Source organism: Euleptes europaea, chromosome 19 (genome assembly GCF_029931775.1).
Source record: "Euleptes europaea isolate rEulEur1 chromosome 19, rEulEur1.hap1, whole genome shotgun sequence".
Classification (NCBI taxonomy): domain Eukaryota; kingdom Metazoa; phylum Chordata; class Lepidosauria; order Squamata; family Sphaerodactylidae; genus Euleptes; species Euleptes europaea.
The window spans coordinates 16,302,557-16,321,448 of record NC_079330.1 but is presented as its reverse complement, the minus strand read 5'-3'; the positions used below and the strand labels follow the sequence as shown (position 1 = coordinate 16,321,448).

The 18,892-nt window shown below is 51.3% G+C and overlaps 1 protein-coding gene across 1 annotated transcript in view; it reads left to right on the top strand.

The window, feature by feature from the left end:
• The window catches only part of LOC130491784 (maestro heat-like repeat-containing protein family member 2A), a 40,442-nt gene that overhangs the window by 930 nt on the left and 20,620 nt on the right, over nt 1-18,892 (top strand). Inside the window, exons 4-22 of the mRNA XM_056865576.1 lie at nt 1,243-1,408; nt 2,420-2,518; nt 2,937-3,088; nt 3,622-3,765; nt 4,883-4,975; nt 6,066-6,132; nt 6,640-6,753; nt 7,791-7,864; nt 9,675-9,794; nt 10,874-10,984; nt 11,380-11,512; nt 12,419-12,459; nt 12,620-12,761; nt 13,965-14,017; nt 14,104-14,211; nt 14,910-15,029; nt 15,853-15,975; nt 16,994-17,149; nt 18,682-18,761. Coding sequence (XP_056721554.1) covers nt 1,243-1,408; nt 2,420-2,518; nt 2,937-3,088; nt 3,622-3,765; nt 4,883-4,975; nt 6,066-6,132; nt 6,640-6,753; nt 7,791-7,864; nt 9,675-9,794; nt 10,874-10,984; nt 11,380-11,512; nt 12,419-12,459; nt 12,620-12,761; nt 13,965-14,017; nt 14,104-14,211; nt 14,910-15,029; nt 15,853-15,975; nt 16,994-17,149; nt 18,682-18,761 — 2,096 coding nt within the window. The remainder of the gene's footprint in view (nt 1-1,242; nt 1,409-2,419; nt 2,519-2,936; nt 3,089-3,621; nt 3,766-4,882; nt 4,976-6,065; nt 6,133-6,639; nt 6,754-7,790; nt 7,865-9,674; nt 9,795-10,873; nt 10,985-11,379; nt 11,513-12,418; nt 12,460-12,619; nt 12,762-13,964; nt 14,018-14,103; nt 14,212-14,909; nt 15,030-15,852; nt 15,976-16,993; nt 17,150-18,681; nt 18,762-18,892) is intronic.

Sequence of the window (18,892 nt, the reverse complement as noted above, 5' to 3'; positions counted from 1 at the left end):
TGGTAGCCCCTTAAAGACTAACATTTCTTCCAGTGTGAGCTTTCGTGAGTCAGAGGTCATTAAGCCCACACTGGAATAAGTGTTGCTAGTTTTTTAAGGTGCCTCCAGACTTCTGTTTTGTTCTGCTACAATAGGCTACCATTAGGGACGCCAGCCTCCAGGTGGGACCTGGGGATCCCCTGGAATGACAGCTCATCTTCAGACTACAGAGATCAGTTCCCCTGGAGAAAATGGATGCTTTAGAGGGTAGACTCTGTGGCATTGTACCCTGCTGAGGTCCCTGCCCTCCCCAGGCTCCATCCCCAAATCTCCAGGAGTTTCCCAACCTGGATCGGGCAACCCTACCTCTCTATTCCCCACTGATAGCAATACCACCAAAACCCCACCAGTGGTCGCCATAAGTCAGATGTGACTTGACGGCAAAAAAAAACCCTGAGACTAACAAGAGTTTCAGGGTATAAGCTTTGGAAAGTCAACGCTCCCTTTGTCAGACATAGTTTCATGTTGGTCAGCAGTAGAAGAGCTAGAATCAAGTCCAGTAGCACCTTAGAGACAAAGATGATTTTTGGGATATCAGCTTTTGAGAATCAGAGCTCCCTTCTTCAAATGGGGGACAGACTATGTCTAGCAGGAGGGATTCTCTTTTCCTAACATGCACAGAAAAATGGACTGAATCTTGAGGGTGGCTGGAAGTCTCACTGTCTTCCTTGCAAGCCTTTTCCTGTAACCCCAAATATCTGAGAACTGGCTGAAGTTTTCCCCGTAGGAAAGGGACTAAATGACTAAACCGAGGCTATCGTATTTTGGTCACATTATGAGAAGACAAGAGTCACTGGGAAAGACAGTCATGCTAGGAAAAGTTGAGGGCAGCAGGAAAAGAGGAAGACCCAACAAGAGATGGATTGATTCAATAAAGGAAGCCATGGCCCTCAATTTGCAAGATCTGAGCAAGGTGGTCAAAGATAGGACATTTGGGAGGACTTTGATTCATTGGGTCGCCATGAGTCGGAAGCGACTTGACAGCACTTAATGCACACACATAGGAAAGAGGAAAGCAGTCTGCACATGCTTGGAAGGCACTCTCGACTGTGTCATCTCACCTTATCCAGGACTGAGCACAGGGTGTTGCAGACCAGTTCTGAGGCTGTTGCTCCCTGCCGCCATCCCGCCCCCCTTCTCTTTGCCCCTTTTCCTGGCACCCCATGGCCTGTTGCTTTTGGTGACCCCTGCCTTCTTCTCCAGCGAGGGGTCCCACGTGAGCTCCAGGTGGCCGCCAGCAGCACCTTGGCTACCTTTGCCCGCCATCACTTCAACCCCATCATGACAGAGCTTCAGAGGCAACTCAGGCCCTTTGCACAACCCGACGAGTTCCTCCTCCTCACCCTGGGCAAGATGGCCGCCAGCAACGGTAGAATGGCGGGAAGCAGAGGGAGGGAGGGGGAGGGAATGGCAGGATGCTCCTTTTTTTCCTAAAGGTAGAAATAGTCCCCTGTGCAAGCACGGGGTGGTTTGCCATTGCCTTCCCCCGTCATCTACACTTTACCCCTAGCAAACTGTGTACTCATTTTACCAACCTCAGAAGGATGAAACAGGCACGGAACTGGGGCAAGGAGCGCCCAGGGCAGGGGGGACAAAGGGAGAGGGTGCCATGCGCACCTGCGCTGGAGCCAGGTGCTGGTGGCCAGAAGGGAGTTCGCTGTGACGCCACCACATGCTTGCCTGCCCCCGGCCTCACGTGCAGCTGTTGTAGGCACAGGGTGTGTGATGAGGAAGGGTGGGTGGCTAAATGCTGGGCGCTGCGCATGCACCAATCACACCGTGGGCGGGCAGCTGTGCCTGTGCTGCACCATGGCAGCGGCGCTCTTCTTCATGCCTGCACCAATGTCCCCCCCCCCACCTCCTCACGCCCGGAGCGCTTGCCCCCCAAGATCCCCCCCCTCAAGATCCAACACTGGGATGGAAGGCTGAGTCAACCTTGAGCCGGCTACCTGAAACCGATTTCTGTAGGAATCGAACTCGGATCGTGAGTGGAGCTTTGACTGCAGTACTGCAGCTTACCACTCTGCGCCACGGGGGCTCTTCCTCTTTTCCTCAACCCTCCCAAACTCACCCAGTGATGCAGTCTCTGGACACATGGCATTCCTACTTCTCCCTCTGATCTGCCCACTGGCAGGTAGGGAAGCAATCCTGAATGCAGAGGGCCAGAGGGTACGGACAATCAAAGGGCTGCTGAAACTTCTAAGAGCCGAAGCAGCTTCTTTCGCCTGAATTAAGGTGGGGGGCATTCCCTTTCCTTTTATGCATGGCCTGCATAGGGCGCAGGGCCTTTGCTAAAAACCAGGCGAAAGAGTCCCGTTCCTGATGCGCAAGGGGCCTCTTGCTTCCTGCTTCAGTTACCTGCCAGCTCTCTTTTTTTCAGTGTATGGCTGCGTCCCCTTCCTGGGCATCACCCTCACTACCCTGCAAACCACCATGCGCTGGATGGAAGACGGCAGGAGGCGCAGGGCCCTCTGCATGGGTGAGTGTTGCAAAGCTCAGCAGGTCCCAAAGCCGCTGCCTAACCACTCGACAAGTTTGCTGAATTTCTGCTTGATACTAATTAGGTCTGCCCTCTGTCTGTTCCCTCCTTTGGTTTGGAGCGGTGGACTCTGATCTGGAGAACCGGGTTCGATTCCCCACTCCTCCACATGAGCGGCAGAGGCTAATCTGGAGAACTGGGTTGGTTGCCCCACTCCTTCACGTGAAGCTGGCTGGGTGACCTTGGGCTAGTCACAGCTCTCTTAGAGCTCTCTCAGCCCCACCTACCTCACAGGGTGTCTGTTGTGGGGAGGGGAAGGTGATTGTAAGCCGGTTTGAGTCCCCTTTAAGTGGTAGAGAAAGTCGGCATATAAAAACCAACCCTTCTTCTTCCTCCTCCTCCTTGCCCACCCCCCAAGCCCTGGAACAGATATGTGGGGCAATTCGCATCTACCTGCGGAGCTGGGAGAGGAGTTCCCACCCCCGCCTCAGTGTCCAGCAGTTCTCCACCTATCTTCTCCCATTCTATGCCTGCATCACCCGCTCTTGGTTGCCAGGGAGCGACATCCAGGTAAAACACCAACCAGGTAGGACTGGTACTCTGAAGGGGGGGTGGAGTGGCCATGCCATCTACCCAGGGTTCCCTGAATGGAGACAGAGAGAGAGAATGATAGAATTACAGAGTTGGAAGGGACTACCAGGGCCATCTAGTCCAACTCCCTGCACAATGCAGGAAATTCACAACTACCTCCCCCCCACACACACCCAGTGCCCAGAAGATGACCAAGATGCCCTCCCTCTCATCATCTGCCTAAGGTCATAGGATCAGCATTGCTGACAGATGGCCATCTAGCCTCTGCTTAAAAATCTCCAGGGAAGGAGAGCTCACCACCTCCTGAGGAAGCCTGTTCCACTGAGGAACCGCTCTAACTGTTAGAAAATTCTTCCTAATGTCTAGATGGAAACTCTTTTGATTTAATTTCAACCCATTGGTTCTGGTCCGAGAGAAACACTTTTTAAGGTTATAAGGTTTGGGGCTATAAAGCAATCACAAACCCCCACCCCCCACCCCCGGCCATCACCCCTTTCTGCCCATACTGGCAGGTCAAGCTGGCCATTCTGAAGGTGCTGGGCCCCATGCTGAGAATCCTGCTGACCCAGAAGGAGTTCCAGGCCCAGATCCACGGTGACCTCTCTTTGCTGACGGCACAGTATGAGAACAACATTGAGGCCCTGCATGTCACAAAGGTGAGCAGGTGTGAGGATTGCGGTTAACCCGCCGCACAAATACTGCTGATTCTGTAAAAGTGTTGGGGCAGTGTTGCCTCTCCTCCCAGCTCGGTTACTGTGGCTCAGTGGTAGAGCCTCTGCTTGGCATGCAGAAGGTCCCAGGTTCAATTCCCGGCATCTCCAGTTAAATACTCTCTCATAATACTAGAAAGCGGGGTCATCTACTGAAGCTGGAGGGAGAGAGATTCAAAACTGATAAAAGGAAGTATTTCTTCACACAACACATAGTTAAACTGTGGAACTCCCTGCCCCAGGATGTGGTGATGGCTACCAACTTGGAAGGCTTTAAGAGGGGAGTGGACATGTTCATGGAGGAGAGGGGTATTCATGGCTACTAGTAAAAATGGATACTAGTCATGATGCATACCTATTCTCTGCAGGATCAGAGGAGCATGCCTATTATATTAGGTGCTGTGGAACACAGGCAGGATGGTGCTGCTGCAGCTTCATGTGTTATTACTTATATCTTATCTATTTGAAAAGATCTGTCTCCTTTCCCCCAACAAATATTCATTGCTGTAAAACTGGGGTTGTTGTTGTTATTGTTGTGTTGTCAAGTCACAGCTGACTTATGGTGACCCCTGCTGAGGTTTTCAAGGCAAGAGACGTTCAGAGGTGGTTTGCCATTGCCTGCCTCCACGTCACGACACTGGCATTCCTTGGAGGTCTCCCATCCAAATACTTGCCAGGGTTGACCCTACTTAGCTTCTGAGATCTGACGAGGTCAGGCTAGCCTGGCCTATCCAGATTGGAGAAACATAAAGTCATGGTCTGGGAACGCATACAGTGGAAGGACAGCCTCTCCCTATATACGACCAATCACTAGTTTAGATCATCCCATAAATCCCCCACAATGATTCAATCTTTTCCACATGTTTGATTCATTGAGGGCTCACCCTTTCATTCTGCAACCGGTTCGTTTATCTTTTAGGTTCTCACGCCTTTGGTCATCATGACCTCCTTGCCAACCCCCGCATAGCAACATCCCTGCTCTCCCACCCCAGAAGCGCCTCTCTAGCCATCCCGGGCATTTCCCAAAGGGGGGAAAAATAATTTTTCTGATGCTTTGCTGCAGATTCTGGGCCAAATTTTGGAGGCTTCCCTTGTGAACAGCAATCCGATTCCCAGCAGGCACGTGGAGCCCCTGGCTCACATTCTGACCCACCAGGTAAGCCTGGACACATTAGAGGTGGTCCATCTAGTTGAGCATCCTGTCTCACATAGAGACGGTCGCCCCAGAGAGCCACTAAACAGGGCATCGAGGCCAAGGCTGTCTGGCTGCCTTTGCCTGACCGGGGACCAACCTAGCACTACGATTTGCATTCCAAGGCACTAATTTCTCTGCCAAGGCTTAATTCCTTGGTCCAGTTTAGGTGCAATTTGTAAATTTGAGGTAAGGTCTGAAATATTCACAGAGAGTTCAGAAACTGGCAGGCAAAAACCCCTTTGGGGATGCATTTCATGGTGTTCCGCTGGCCCTATGTGGGAGGGCATCGGTGATGTACTACAAGGAGGGGGTAGGGTTGCCAGCTCCAGGTTAGGCAATATCTGGTGATTTTGGGGGTGGAGCCTGAGGAGGGTGTGGTTTGGGAAGGGGAGGGACTTCAATGGGGTATAATGCCATAGAGTCCACCTTCCATTTGGGGAAGGTGGCCATTTTCTCCAAGTGAACAGATCTCTTGACTCCTGAAGATCAGCTGTAATAGCGGAAGATCACCAGCCCCCACCTGGAGGTTGGCAACCCTAGGCTTGAAGTCAACCTCTTTTGACAGCTGAGGCACTTGAAGAGAACACTGCTTCTGTTTGCTGAACCCTCCCTCCCAGCTCTGTGTGAGAAAGCATGGTGTAGTGGTTAAAAGGGGTGGTTTGAAGTGGTGGACTGTGATCTGGAGAACTGGGTTTGATTCCCCACTCCTCCACATGAGCAGCAGAGGCTAATCTGGTGAACTGGATTTGTTTCCCCACTCCTACACATGGAGCCAGTTGTGTGACCTTGGGCTAGTCACAGCTCTCTCAGCTCCACCTACCTCACAGGATGTCTGTTGTGGGGAGGGGAAAGGAAGGTGATTGTAAGCCGGTTTCATTCTTCCTTAAGTGGTAGAGAAAGTCAACATATAAAAACCAACACTTCTTCTTTTGGCACCCTCTTTTTTTTGCCTAGATCTGTGCCAGGGGACAGATGCAGCTAATCAATGTTAATTTCTTGAATGTTTGCTTTGCTGGTCAATGACTGTAATTAATTGAAATTGAATTGACAGATGCAGCGTCCTGGCCAGCATGGAAGAGAGAACTACGCTGAAATCACTCATATCTTCTTGCGACTGGGTACGACGAGAATGAGGCTGGGCTGGGCATAGACCCTCTTGTAGTTTGAGAAGGGGACAGGAAATTGTGCATGGAGGCCCCCCCGACTACATCAAGTTATCAGGCCCAACACAGGGTTTCCAGCTCTGGGTTTAGAAATGTCTGGAGATTTGAGGGTGGAGCCTGGGAGAGTGGGGTTTAGGGAGGGGAGGGGCCTCGGTAGGGTATGATGCCATGCAGTCCAGCTTCCAAAGCAGCCCTTTTCTCCAGGAGTAGCAGAATAAATATCTTAAGTAAATATTAAATAATACATGTAGGTCTGGAGATCAGCTGTAATTCCAGGAGACCTGGCAGCTGACAACTATAGCCCCATCACATTTAAAAAACTGTGCATTTATTCCACATAATAATTTAGTAATTAAAAAAATGTTTAAAGTCTTCTTATAAATCTGATGCCCTAAACTGTAGCTTGTGCATAATTCCAGCTCTGATATCCATTGACGCTTCTGTGCCTTTCCCTTCCCACAGCCCGTTCCCACCCCTCTGAGCTGCTGGGATTTTTCCAAGTGAAGCTGGACGAAAATGAAGAGGAAGTGCGTGTGGCATTGCTGATATTGCTAACCAAAATCATCGGCGCCCAGCGTAAGGACCGGGGTTAATAGGATGGGACTTCCTTACAAGGCTGCTGTTTAGAGTTGCAGAGATAATGCAGATCACGATGGGTAGCCGTGTTTGTCTGTAGCTGTAGAAAAGAGCAAGAGTCCAGTAGCACCTTCAAGACTAACAAAATTTCTAGCAGGGCTTTCATGAGTCACAGCTCACTTCTTCAAATACAGATAGAATGTCAGTCCATCTGTCCTTAAGTAGAGAAGAGTGAATTCAGTCACCCAATGGCAATATCATGTAAATGTCAATACCAGGTTAATGACACAATTTGCAGGTGTGATTGCATCAGGTGTGATATACAGAGGAGAAATCAGCACTGGTAATGAGACAGGAATCCCAGGTCCCTATTCAGTCCAGGAGAATGCATTATGTAGTAGTTAGGAGCAGTGGACTCTAATCTGGAGAACCGGGTTTGATTCCCCATTCCTCCACATGAGTGGCGGATTCTAATCTGGTGAACCGGGTTGTTTTCCCCACTCCTCCACATGAAGCCAGCTGGGTGACCTTGGGCTAATCACAGCTCTCTTAGAGCTCCCTCAGCCTCACCTATCTCACAGGGTATCTGTTGTGGGGAGGGGAAGGAGATTGTAAGCCAGTTTGATTCTTCCTTAAGTGGTAGAGAAAGTCGGCATATAAAAACCAACTCTTCTTCTCCTCTTCATTGTCTTGAACTTAATTATTAATTGTAATTCAGCAGTTTCTCTTTCTAACCTCCCTTTGAAATCCCTTTGTAAGAGCCCTGCTATTCTAAAGTCAGCAACTGAATGTCCCGGAAGGTTAAAATGTAGGACAAGTTGCTTAAATACTTAAAACGTACTTTCCAAAGACTAAGGTATTGTTCATGTTCTTGTTTTAAACTGGGCTTCATTTGTGCCAGGGAAGTCCTCATTCCTCTCTAGGGTTTGATCCTGGCCTGTAACCTTTTACATAAAAAGAACTGGCACCTTCCAAGTGGTCGGTAATCCCATGGCAGCCCAGATGTTCTCCAACAGGCTGTGCCTTGTATCTTTCAGTGCCTGAGCTCTGGAGCAGGAGGCAGCTGTGCGTCAAGGCCATCAAGGCGGTGCTGGGTGATGACACCCTCAGGGTGAGAGCCACGAGAGGCCGAGGGCGCGGATGGGGAAAACAGGCCCAAGTCTTGGGCACCAGCAACAGTGGTCTGCTTTAGAGAGCCAGCGTGGTGTAGTGGTTAAGAGAGGTGGTTTGGAGTGGTGGACTCTGATCTGGAGAACTGGGTTTGATTCCCCACTCCTCTGCATGAGCAGCGGATGCTAATCTGGTGAACCAGGTTGGTTTCCCCACTCCTCCTCATGAAGCCAGCTGGGTGACCTTGGGCTAGTCACAGCTCTCTTAGAGCTCTCTCAGCCCCACCTACCTCACAGGGTGTCTGTTGTGGGGAGGGGAAGGTGATTGTAAGCTGGTTTGATTCTGCCTTAAGTAGTAGAACACATCTTGAACACATGAACACATGAAGCTGCCTTATACTGAATCAGACCCTCGGTCCATCAAAGTTAGTATTGTCTGCTCAGACTGGCCCTCCAGGGTCTCAGGCTGAGGTCTTTCACATCACCTGCTTGCCTACAGTCCCTTTAACTGGAGATGCTGGGGATTGAACCTGGAACCTTCTGCATGCCAGGCAAATGCTCTACCAGTGAGCCACAGCCTCTCCCCAAAAAGAAAGTTGGCATATAAAGTAGAGAAAGTCGGCATATAAAAACCAACTCTTCTTCTTCTCTTCTTCTTTAAAGGGTAGAAACAGAACAGAGATCAGAGAAAAGGTTTCATGCTTCTTTGCAACAGCTGACATCTAGGTTCCTTGTTCTGGTTCAGTTCCCCGGGCTGGTTTGAGCACAAAGATGGTGTGTCCCATGACGAGATCGGAGGCCCACATGCTCAGATTTCTAACATGCCATTCCTACCTACTTCCTTAATCAGTTCAAAGATGCAGTCTGAATTAGGAACAGAAACAGCCCTCTCTCATAAACTTAATCCTAAATCAGATAGGCAGACCACCATGAGATTTTCTCCTACAGGCTGCTGCTTGCTCACTCTAGAAGCCCCAGGCCCAACAAAGCATTTGAAACACCTAAAAGAAATAAGTGGAGAGTTTTCCCCTGATTTTGAAGGCACCACACTCGTCCCTTTGCTCCCCAAAAGCTGTGCACACCAGAGTAGCTGTTCCCCTGTGCAGATCTTGGTCGAAACGTGGAGTTGCCAGCATGGTGCAGTGGTTAAGAGCAGTGGTTTGGAGTGGTGGAGTCTGATCTGGAGAACCAGGATTGATTCCCCTCTCCTCCACATGAGCGGCAGAGGCTAATCTGGTGAACTGGATTTGTTTCCCCGCTCCTACACATGAAGCGAGCTGGGTGGCCTTGGGCTAGTCACAGCTCTCTTAGAGCTCTCTCAGCCCTACCTACCTCACAGGGTGTCTGTTGTGGGGAGGGGAAGGGAAGGTGATTGTAAGCCGGTTTGAGTCTCCCTAAAGTGGTAGGGAAAGTCGGCATATAAAAACCAACTCTTCTTCTTATTCTTCTTGCAAACTCACCTGGTCGCCTGGGCAATGGTGAATCTTGTCCAGGCAATCAGCTTCCATATATTACAGGAAAGAAGTGGATGGGCTCCAGACGGTCTGTGCTCCCCCAAATGAGTAGCCCCAAGAAACATGGACAGGCAAGCCAGAGAAGTCAGCTTAGGGACAATGGGTGGGCTCCTTTCCAAGGCTGAATATTTTAAGAGGCATCTGTCGCTGTTTGCTGAGCAGTGGAGACAATGGCTGGCCCACAGTCAACCACCGAGCTTCACGGCAAAATGTGGATGGGAACTCTGGACTCTCAGATTCCAGTCCAGCACTAACCACAAACGCTCACTGGCTTAGCTTTTGGACCCGTTTCTCTTAGGTCCGTTTCGCGATGCTCCAGGCCATTGGCAAGCTGCTGCTGGCTGGCTACCTAGAGAAAGTGGAGGGCTGGCCCCTGAACTACATCTCCCTGCAGCTGGCCATCTCTGCCCACCAACTGGTAAGGGCAGGCTGAGTCCTTGGCATCAGTGCCTTTGGGAATTGGGGGCAAGGGTGGAGGAGAAATCACGCGATTCGAACGCACAACCCCATCCAAATGCTCCAAGCGTTCCAGTTCAATGTGTGCAGGGTCTCGTTTCTCCTCCCTCATCATGTGGCAACACTGCTTTACAGGGTAATGTGAACAAACCAAAGCAAGACAGGTCTCTGCCCTGAGCAGCTTACAGCCTAGATTTCAATGGCAGAGCAGACAAGCAGGGGCGGGGCGGGGTGTGATGGGAGAGGAGGAGGTCCCAAGGGAGTGATGTGAGGAGATAGAGTTGACATGTATCCTGCATATATCCCTATGGTGTCAAAGATAAGGCCCACAGGCTGGATCCAGCCCTTTGAGCTCTGTTATCCAGCCCGTGAGCCAAGGCAGCCCCCCAGCCCCCTTGCTCCCGATTCTGGGCTGCGGGAGCCTTGAAATCCACGCTGCTTGCTGCTTGCAGTCCAGAATTGGAAGCGGGGGGATGGCTGCCAACCAAGGCAATCACCCCCCCCCCCGTCTCAATCTGGGCTGTTAAGCCCCAACAGGCTTGCCAGCCGAGGCAGCCACCATTTCCTACTCCTGATCTGGGCTGGGGAGCCTGCTGTGGGCTGTTACACATGGCCTGGCCCAACCAAATGATGTTTATGTCATATGTGCCCCTCGTAACAAATGAGTTCGACACCCCTGCTCTATCCTGACCTGGATAGCCCAAGCTAGCCCGATCTCATCAGCTCTTGGAAGCTAAGCAGGGTCAGCCTTGTTTAGTATTTGGATGGGAAACCCCCAAGGAAGTCCAGGGTTGCTACACAGAGACAGGCAATGACCACCTTGAAAATCCTGCAGGGTTGCCATAATTCAGCTGATGGCAAAAGGAAAAATAAGTCTCTGTGTAGTGAATGTTGGGGTCATAGTAGTTTTGGCTCCCAGGGATATGGAGAATCCTTTTCAGAGGCTTTAGAACCAGAGCTTTTTGCAACAGGCTCGCCGCCAACCAGCTGCCAGGGCTTGCGCCCCAGCGTACCCACCACTCCTCTGCTTTTCTCTTTCAGTGCCGCTCCACCCCGAGGCTCCCTTTGGGTGGGCTGGAGGAGAGGGCGATCCAGAGAGCCAGCATGGAGGCCCTCCAGGCAGCTGTTGCTTCAGGGAGAGCCACCACCCAGGTCAGGAGCCCCTTTGCGTCCTGCCTAGTTTCGTAAATGCCCTGTCCTGGATGGCCCAGGCTAGCCTGATCTCATCAGATCTCAGAAGCCAAGCAGGGTCAGTCCTGGTTAGTGCTTGGATGGGAGACCGCCAAGGGAAGTGCTCTTTGGGGGCGGGGCGGGTGGGAAACAGCAGCAAAATAATTAAAATAGCAGTCAAAAGCATAGACAGGTCCCAGTGAAAAGGACACAGAGAGAGAGGGAGAAGAGGAGAAGAAGATGCTCCAGTTGTTCAGGGTATCTTGCTTTCACCTTGAGATGGCGCATCTCTTTGTAGAAATGAAGTTCTGGGCCAGGTGAGTGCCACAGGGAGGGATCTGACTCCAAGCCCTTGACTCCTTGTCTCTTCCCTGCAGGAATTATGGGCCAAGTTGCTTGCCTACCTGATGCAGCCACATTTTACTGGTTCTGCTACATCTCTGTGCCACACCTTGAGGTTGCTGGCTGAGCAGCGGATGCGGAGAGCGGTTGAAAATGGCTTGGAAGCAGGTGGGTACCATTTGTGCTTTTCCGGTCAGGTTCACTTGTGAAGTGGCAATTATCTTATGGGTGCTGCTGAAGAAGTGTGCCATCTGTCCCAGGAGGAGCCTTTGTAGTTTTGCAGGAGATTCTTGGATGCACCTCTTGGGTTGCACCTCTCAACCACCTAGGGCCAGCTCAGTTTCTTTTGCAGCTATTAAGCCATTCATCCTTCATAGATATAAAGAGCCAACAGTGTGCTGGGTGCTGTATACAGCTGGAAATGATGTGCTTCTCGACCAGAGGGCTCACTGTCTGCCAGCAGGATCCCTGGAGGATTGTGGTCTAAGTAATGTTGGGAAAATGTGGAATGGTATAGCATAGCCTGATCTCCTCAGATCTCAGAAGCTAAGCTGGGTTGATACTTGGAAGGGAGACCTCCAAGGAAGACTCTGCAGAGGAAAGCAATGGCAAACCACAGCCACTTATTCAGGGACGTTTCCCTGCAGTCACCCCACCCACTGCTTCGGGGCTTCCTTTTCATTACACATGACCATCAGAGGTCACCTCGCTCTCCCTGTGCATTTTGCCCGTGTTTTCTGGATGCTGTTTTAGTCAGAATCCAGAAAACACAGGCAAAATGTGCGAAACCGCTCCGGGAACACAAGGTGACCTCTGACGACTGGGAAAGGCATGCATAATCAAAAGGAAGCCCCAAAGCAGTTGGCGAGAGAGACCGCAGGAAGCATCCCTGCATAAATGGCTCCCCTCTGCTTAATCACTTGCCTTGAAAACACCACCAGGGGTTGCTATAAGTCGGCTGTGACTTCACAGCACTTTAGACATGCACACAAGTAACATTGGAACGTTTTGGTGTGCAAACTGGGAAACTGCCTTGTGGTTTAAGTGTCTCTCTTTTTCTCCCCTCCATTCCAGTGGGTTCACCAACTCCGCAGGAATTGTTGGCCCGGCTCCTGGTAAGTTAGAAGAGGGTGCGTTTGGGGAGAAAGCTCATCTTTCTGGTGGCTCCAGAAGGCGTAGCCACTTCTGGGCTCTTGCATGTCCAAATTCAGAGCCCTGGTCTGCTCTCGGTCTCATGAAACTTGCCCCACTCCCATCACTGTTGTTCACTCACAGGGCCTGGCGGTTTCCCCCTTTGAAGGGTCTGGCCGTGGGGCGGCGGTGCTGCTGCTGCTACAGGCGTTGCGCCCAGAGATCTACAAGGAAGTAGCCAAGCAGTGGTGGGTGGAGGTCCCAGCCATGCTCCATCTTCTGGAAGGTGAGGCAGAACAGCCAAACTGTGGGTCCCCAGACTTAAGAGCTACTAGGTCTGTCTCCCTTTCTGAGACCTGGATTTGGAACATTTGTGAAGCAGCAGATTACTTTTTTGTGTGTTATGGTTTCACTCTCCTTTTTGCACTAAAGGGGGTCATAGGCTTATAGGGTTTCCTGTTGGGTATTCAGAAATAACTAATTTTCTCTTCCTTTCTCTGATGCCCCACCTTGAAATGTAAAGCCCTACCTAGCCAGTCAGGCTGGCTGGGGCCCCAAACCCACAGCTTGGCGAATGCTCTAGCAATGGGTTCCCCAACCTTTTTGAGTCTGTGGGCAACTTTTGAGTTCTGGCACAGGGTGATGGCCACATGGAAGGCAGAACTAACCACACGCACAGAGGAAGCCCAGGTGCAGGGGATAAGAGGAGCAAATTTTAAAGATAAACTGGAAAAGAGGAATCGGAGAGAGAATAAAACCAACACAGAAGTGGCAGCTGTTGCTGAAATGTTACTCTAATCTGAACAGCCAATCAGATATGATATAGTAACCATCTTCAAGTACTTGAAGGGCTGTCATATAGAGGATGGTGCCGAGTTGTTTTCTGTTGCCCCAGGAGGTCGGACCAGAACCAACGGGTTGAAATTAAATCAAAAGCGTTTCCGTCTAGGCATTAGGCAGAATTTTCTAACAGAGCGGTTCCTCAGTGGAACAGGCTTCCTCGGGTGGTGGTAAACTTTCCTTCCCTGGAGGTTTTTAAGCAGAGGCTAGATGGCCATCTGTCAACAATGCTGATTCTATGACCTTAAGCAGATGATGAGAGTGACAGCTTCTTGGCCATCTTCTGGGCATGGAGTAGGGGTCACTGGGGTTGTGTGTGGGGGAAAGGTAGTTGTGAATCTCCTGCATTGTACAGGGGGTTGGACTAGATGACCCTGGTGGTCCCTTCCAACTCTTATGATTCTATATCAAATGGGCAATCTAAAGCCCTGTTGGGCAGGACTCCACCTGGCCCCATCCACTTTATAAAAACACTTGGCGGGTGCCAGGAAAGGTGTTGGCGGGCACCAGGTACCATGGCAGGGACCCCTGCTTTAGCATGTCTCCAACCTGGTCTTCCCAGCTCTTCTGTAGCCAAGTGGTCCATATGTGGTAGGGGGCTTCTCCTTGGTGCACTGACTAATCGACCTTCTGTGCTTCTCCCCTGAAGGACACAGCAAGTATACCCTGGAGCAGGCTGCGTGGGAGCAGAGGCTAGTGGAGGTAACGCCAGAGGCATGGCCTGTCCTGTGTGGCCCCTGGGAAACAGACCATGTACGGTGAAGTCTGTTTTCCTGATGCCTCCACAGTTCGTAAAGAAGTCCTTGCAGAGGAGCCAGGAGGGAAGCTGGAACCTGGAACTGGGACGCGAACTGGTCAAACAAATGAACAATTACCCCAGCTCGTCTGCAGAGACGGTCAGTGTGGGAAAGCGGTTGGTGGTTTCCTTTCATATACAGACAACCCTTGATATACAGAGCCAGCATGGTGTAGTGGTTAAGGGCGGTGGTTTGGAGCGGTGGGCTCTGGTCTGGAGAACTGGGTTTGATTCCCCTCTCCTCCACATGAGCGGCGGAGGCTAATCTGGTGAACTGGATTTGTTTCCCCACTCCTACACACGAAGCCAGCTGGGTGACCTTGGGCAAGTTACAGCTCTGTTGGAGCTCTCTCAGCCCCACCTACCTCACGGGGTCTCTGTTGTGGGGAGGGGAAGGGAAGGTAATTGCAAGCTGGTTTGATTCTTCCTTAAGCGATAGAGAAAATTGGCATATAAAAACCAACTTCTTCTTCTTCTTCACCTCTCTTCCCAACTACTCAGTTTATGCCCAATTGCTTCCTAGAGGGAATGGTCAGATTCCCCCGTCATTATGATATACAAAAGGATGATATACGAAAGGATGATGGAACTTTGGATTGACCTAGCAAAGTGTTATTTTGATGTAGAAATGCTATTCCTTCCCACCTCCCCCAGCTATTAGAACAGGGGTCCCCAATCTTTTTGAGCGTAAGGCAACCCTATCCATCAACTTGGTTCTGCTGGGCTTGTATCTAGCTGGCGGGGCATCTAAGTCTTGCGGAGCTGAGCTTACGGCTGATTGGCTTCTCTTTCTTCCAGGCGTTCCTCTACAAGGCCCTGGGCACGGCTCTGTCCGCCGCGGGGGACGTGGCCAGAGTGACGCTGTATCTCCAGGAGTTGCTGTTGCATGCGGATTACACAGATGAAGTCCAGCGAGAGGTGAGAGCCACAGCTGGGATCCCTCGTTGGCCCTGTGTTGATGGCACCACCTGCCAACCCCGGAGCTTGGCTGTGCCCGGTGGGTTTTAAAAGGGGGAGAGTGGCCAAGCAGCAAAGGCAGAGGGGCAGTTACAATCTCAGCCGAGGATTGTGAAGATGGCCTGCCTCTGAATGTCAGCTGGGGGGAGGGACATCAGCGGGGCAAGGCTTCACCCTCTATGCCTTTCTTTGGACCTTCCAGGATACCTGGCTTGACCCCTGTGTGAAACAGGATGCTGGATTAGAGGAACCCTCTGCATGATCCAGCAGAGCGACAGAAAGTGCATTGGGGTGTGGAGGGGAGTGGGTCAGTCCTGGGGCTGCCAACCTCCAGGTGGTGGCTGGAGGTCTCCCGCTGTTACAACTGATGCCCAGGCGACAGAGATCAGACCTGGAGAAAATGGCCGCTTTGGAAGGGGGACTCTATGGCATTATACTAGGGTTGCCAACCTGCAGGTACTAGCTGGAGATCGCCTGCTATTACAACTGATCTCCAGCCGATAGAGATCCGTTCACCTGGAGAAAATGGCCGCTTTGGCAATTGGACTTTATGGCACTGAAGTCCCTCCCCTCCCCAAACCCCGCCCTCCTCAGGCTCTGCCCCAAAAACCTTCCGCCGGTGGCGAAGAGGGACCCGGCAACCCTACATTATACGCCCCTGAAGTCCCTCCTCTCCCCAAACCCCGTCCTCCTCAGGCTCCACCCCCAAAATCTCCAGGTATTTCCCAACTTGGATCTGGCAACCCTTGTCCTTCCAGATCCCAGTAGCCCTCTCTTTCTGTAGGGTCTTTGTTGGTGCCTGGCCTATTGCGGCGAGGGGCAGTTCCCAGCCACCCTGGAGGCCCTGAGACGCTTGGAGGAGGAAACCTCTGAGGGGGAAGATTCAGCTCACCTTCACTTCAACCAGGTTCAGACCTCTCCACTGTGGCCCCTTCCTTTTCCTGACCCCATTCCCCAGCAGCTGGGAGGACCTGCTGGGGGGAACAAAACCAGGCAACACTCTTCCGTGTCTTTTGATAGGTGGGAGCTTATTGCAATTAAAGTCATGTTCAAAGGAGCCCTTAAGGGTTTTGTTCTGTTTTGGTGCCTCTGGATTTTTAGTAGTGGTGAATTTTTGAATTTTTGTTGTTGTTGTTGTTGAGAATTTGATGTGGAATATCTTTTGAGAGCTGCCTTGAGCAGGTCCTTGAAGTGGGCACAGTTGACATGTTTGAAATAAAACAAAAGCCATGACCCCTTGCTATGGAAATTAAGCCTGTTGTTGGCAACTCGTCTTTGGGGTTGCATTTGGCTGAGGTTCAACCCCAAGGGAAAGTCGCCTGCAGAGCCAAATAACTCCCAGTGGCTCAAGTAAGTGAGCCAAGCCTGTTAGGGAGAGTCTTCTGTCCCACCCACCCATATCTTTTTTGGGGACAGTTGAATCCCCAACTTTACTGTATCAGACGCCAGGTCCATCAAAATGAGTACTGTGTCTATTGAGACTGGCAGCGGCTCTCCAGGGTCTCAAATGAAGGCCTTTCATATCATCAGCCAGCGTAGTGTAGTGGTTAAGAGCAGCAGACTCTAATCTGGAGAGCCGGGTTCGATTCGCCACTCCTCCACGTGAAGCCTCCTGGGTGACCTTGGGCCAGTCACAGTTCTCTCAGAGCCCTCTCAGCCCCACCCTCCTCATGAGGTGTCGGTTGTGGGGAGGGGAAGGGAAGGTGATGGTAAGCCGTTTTGAGACTCCTTAAAGTGGGGTATAAAAACCAACTTCTTCTTCTTCTGCGATTTCAGCCTTTTTAACTGGAGATGCCGGGGATTGAACCTGTGACTTCCTGCATGTAAAGCAGATGCTCTGCCCCTAAACCATGGCCCTTCCCTATCCGGAGGCCCTAGACAGTGTTGTTCTTCTGTGACAGCTGGTCTTCCTCTGCCAACCACAGGGCTTGCCACAGCCAGAGAGGGGCAGAGTGAAGAGTGCCCTCCTCCTCCTGTACAGCTGTGCCACCATCCGTGCCCCCCAGCAGCAACTATTGCCACACCTGTTGACTGACGTCCTGCCCAAGATCCTGCACCATTACACCACTAGCAGCTTGGAGGTGAGTTTGTTTGGCAGCCACCCAACTCCAACACTTGCAGTCAGATGGGCGAGTTACTCATCTGTAAAGCAGGAGCAGCAGGGCATACCTGCACCACGGCGCTTCCTGCCCCCTCTCCCGCTATCCCAAGCAGGCTAACCCCCCTTCCTTACTCTCCTGTTCTTCTCCAGTTCGGCCAGAACCAACGGGATGAAATTAAATCAAAAGAGTTTCCGACTAGACATTAGGAAGAATTTTCTAACAGTTAGAGCGGTTCCTCAGTGGAACAGGCTTCCTCTGGAGGTAGTGAGCTCTCCTTCCCTGGAGGTTTTTAAGCAGAGGCTAGGTGGCCATCTGTCAGCAATGCTGATTCTATGACCTTAGGCAGATGATGAGAGGGAGGGCATCTTGGCCATCTTCTGGGCATGGAGTAGGGGTCACTGGGTGTGTGGGGGGAAGCAGTTGTGAATTTCCTGCATTGTGCAGGGGGTTGAACCATGTGGTCCCTTCCAACTCTGATTCTATGATCTATTCTATTCTATGATCCCAGGGTGCCAAAGATCCTGAGCTGATCCTAAGCTTTACCCGGTGTGTGTCTGAGGTCTGCCTTTCCATCCAAGGCAGAGGGGAAGCTGCAGCCTTCCTGCTGCCCCACAAGTATGCTCTTGTCAACCATCTCGCAGTGAGTAACAAAGCTGGAGACGTCATGAGCCAGAGATAGCAGGAAGGGGGCTGCTATTGCCTCCATGAGGCTGGGAGAGCATTGTAATTTGTAGCCCAATTGGAGAGAGTGGCCAGGAGCCTTTGATCAGTGGTCTGTGGCTTACAGGCAGTGGTTTGGAGGGGTGGACTGTAATTTGGAGTCCGTACCCCTCCACATGAGCGGCAGACCCTAGTCTGGTGAACCGGGTTGGTTTCACCACACCTCCACATGAAGCCAGCTGGGTGACCTGGGGCCAGTCACAACTCTCTTAGAGCTCTCTCAGCCCCACCTGCCTCACAGGATGTTTGTTCTGGGGAGGTGAAGGGAAGGCGATTGTGAGGTTGTTTGATTCTTCCTTAAGTGGTAGAGAAAGACAGCTTTTCTCCCTCTCTCATAATAACAGAACGTGGGGTCACCTGCTGAAGCTGGAGGGTGACAGATTCACAACAGATAAAAGGAAGTAAACACATAGTTAAATTGTGGAACTCCCTGCCCCAGTATGTGGTGATGGCTGCCAATTTGGAAAGCTTTAAGAGAGGAGTGGACATGTTCATGGAGGAGAGGGCTATCCATGGCTACTAGTCAAAATGAATACTAGTCATGATGCATACCTATTCTCTCCAGGATCACAGGAGCGTGTTTATGATATTAGGTGCTGTGAAACACAGGCAGGATAATGCTGCAGTCGTCTTGTTTGGGGGCTTCCTAGAGGCACCTGGTTGGCCACTCTGTGAATAATCTGCTGGACTTGATGGGCCTTGGTCTGATCCAGCAGGGCCTTTCTTATGTTTTTAAAGTTGGCATATAAAAACCAGTTCTTCTACTTCTCCTCTCATGGTGTTTGTTCCAGGGCATCATCAAGGCAGCACCCTTGGACGCCCTCATGTCTCCTGCTCCCCAGCAGGCCATGGTGGCCCTCCGGCATCTGAGGTATGTTCTCCTTTCTCTCCCCCCATTCTTCTCTTTAGAATGAACCAGCCTGGCAAATCACCTCTGAACGTCTCTTGCCTTGAAAACCCTCCGGGGCTGCCATGCATCGGCTGTGACTCTACGGCAAAAAA